At 54.6% G+C, this 967-nt stretch overlaps 1 protein-coding gene across 1 annotated transcript in view; it reads right to left on the reverse strand.

Annotated features, from left to right (window-relative positions):
• Nucleotides 1–328: 328 nt before the first annotated feature.
• GLOD5 (glyoxalase domain containing 5) overlaps nt 329–967 on the reverse strand; it is a 19,478-nt gene continuing 18,839 nt past the window's right edge. Inside the window, exon 5 of the mRNA XM_010844351.1 lies at nt 329–515. Within this exon, the coding sequence (XP_010842653.1) occupies nt 329–515 (187 nt within the window). The remainder of the gene's footprint in view (nt 516–967) is intronic.

Consider the following 967-nt stretch of genomic DNA (forward strand, 5'->3'; position numbering starts at 1 on the left):
CTTCAGTGTCCAGTCAAACAAAAATGGGCTGAAAGCAATATAAAATGAAAATAGCAGATATGGTGTTATGACCCAGCTGGGCTTTTCAGTGAGTTTTACAAACGTAAAGCCCCTACTGTGTGCTTAGCCAGGTGAGGGCTGGCCCCTTATGTATGTGTCTTCCTGGCCAAAGGGAGAGAAGGTCTGTGACTGTACCCATTTTGCAGGTGACAAGAATGAGGCTCAAAGAGGTTTGGTGGGAATTTGAATCAAGATGTTGGTGGGACATCTTCAGGACCCAGGCCCACCCCGGGGACCAGGCCAAGACTGGCGGGAAGCAGAGGCACATTCACTCAGCGCCCCGCTGGGGCTTACGCCAGCTCTGGCCTGCCCTGGGGCAGCAGATAAGTCTTATCAGATGGAGGCCAGCGTGGCTGTTGGCTCCGCGGTGGTAACAGGCTGTCTTGGGCTGGGGGGGCGCAGAGCTGGGGGGGGCACCCAGGGACGGTGGCCTCAACTTCTTGCCCGCCATGCGGCTTTGGAGGCGGGAAACAGGTGGGACTAGGGGTTGGTTCCTCTGCAGGTCCTTGAGTAGGATAAGGTGGGGGAAAGGAAGGAGGGAGGGATAGAGAAGGGAGAGAGGTAGAGAGATGGAAATGACGAGATGCAGATAAATAGAGAAAGAGACAGAAAGAGACGTAGAGCTGGAAGGAGACAGAGAGGGCACAGAAAGGAAGGAGAGACAGAGGGTGAGGGATGCACAGAGAGGGCCAGAGACAGTGAAGGGCAGACAGAGGCTAAGAGAAAGGGAGACAGGCAGAGACGGACAGAAGGTGCAAGATAAAACCTGAAAGCGACAGAGGCCGAGGACACAGGTGGAGAAGCTGAGAAGGGAGACAAAGATGATACAGAGAAGGGGAGGACAGAGACACAGATTCAGCGACAGAGAGTTTGAGAGGAAGTCATGAGACCCCAGGTAGCAGCCTGG

This window comes from Bison bison, unplaced genomic scaffold, assembly GCF_000754665.1.
Source record: "Bison bison bison isolate TAMUID 2011002044 unplaced genomic scaffold, Bison_UMD1.0 scf7180017864200, whole genome shotgun sequence".
Lineage (NCBI taxonomy): Eukaryota > Metazoa > Chordata > Mammalia > Artiodactyla > Bovidae > Bison > Bison bison.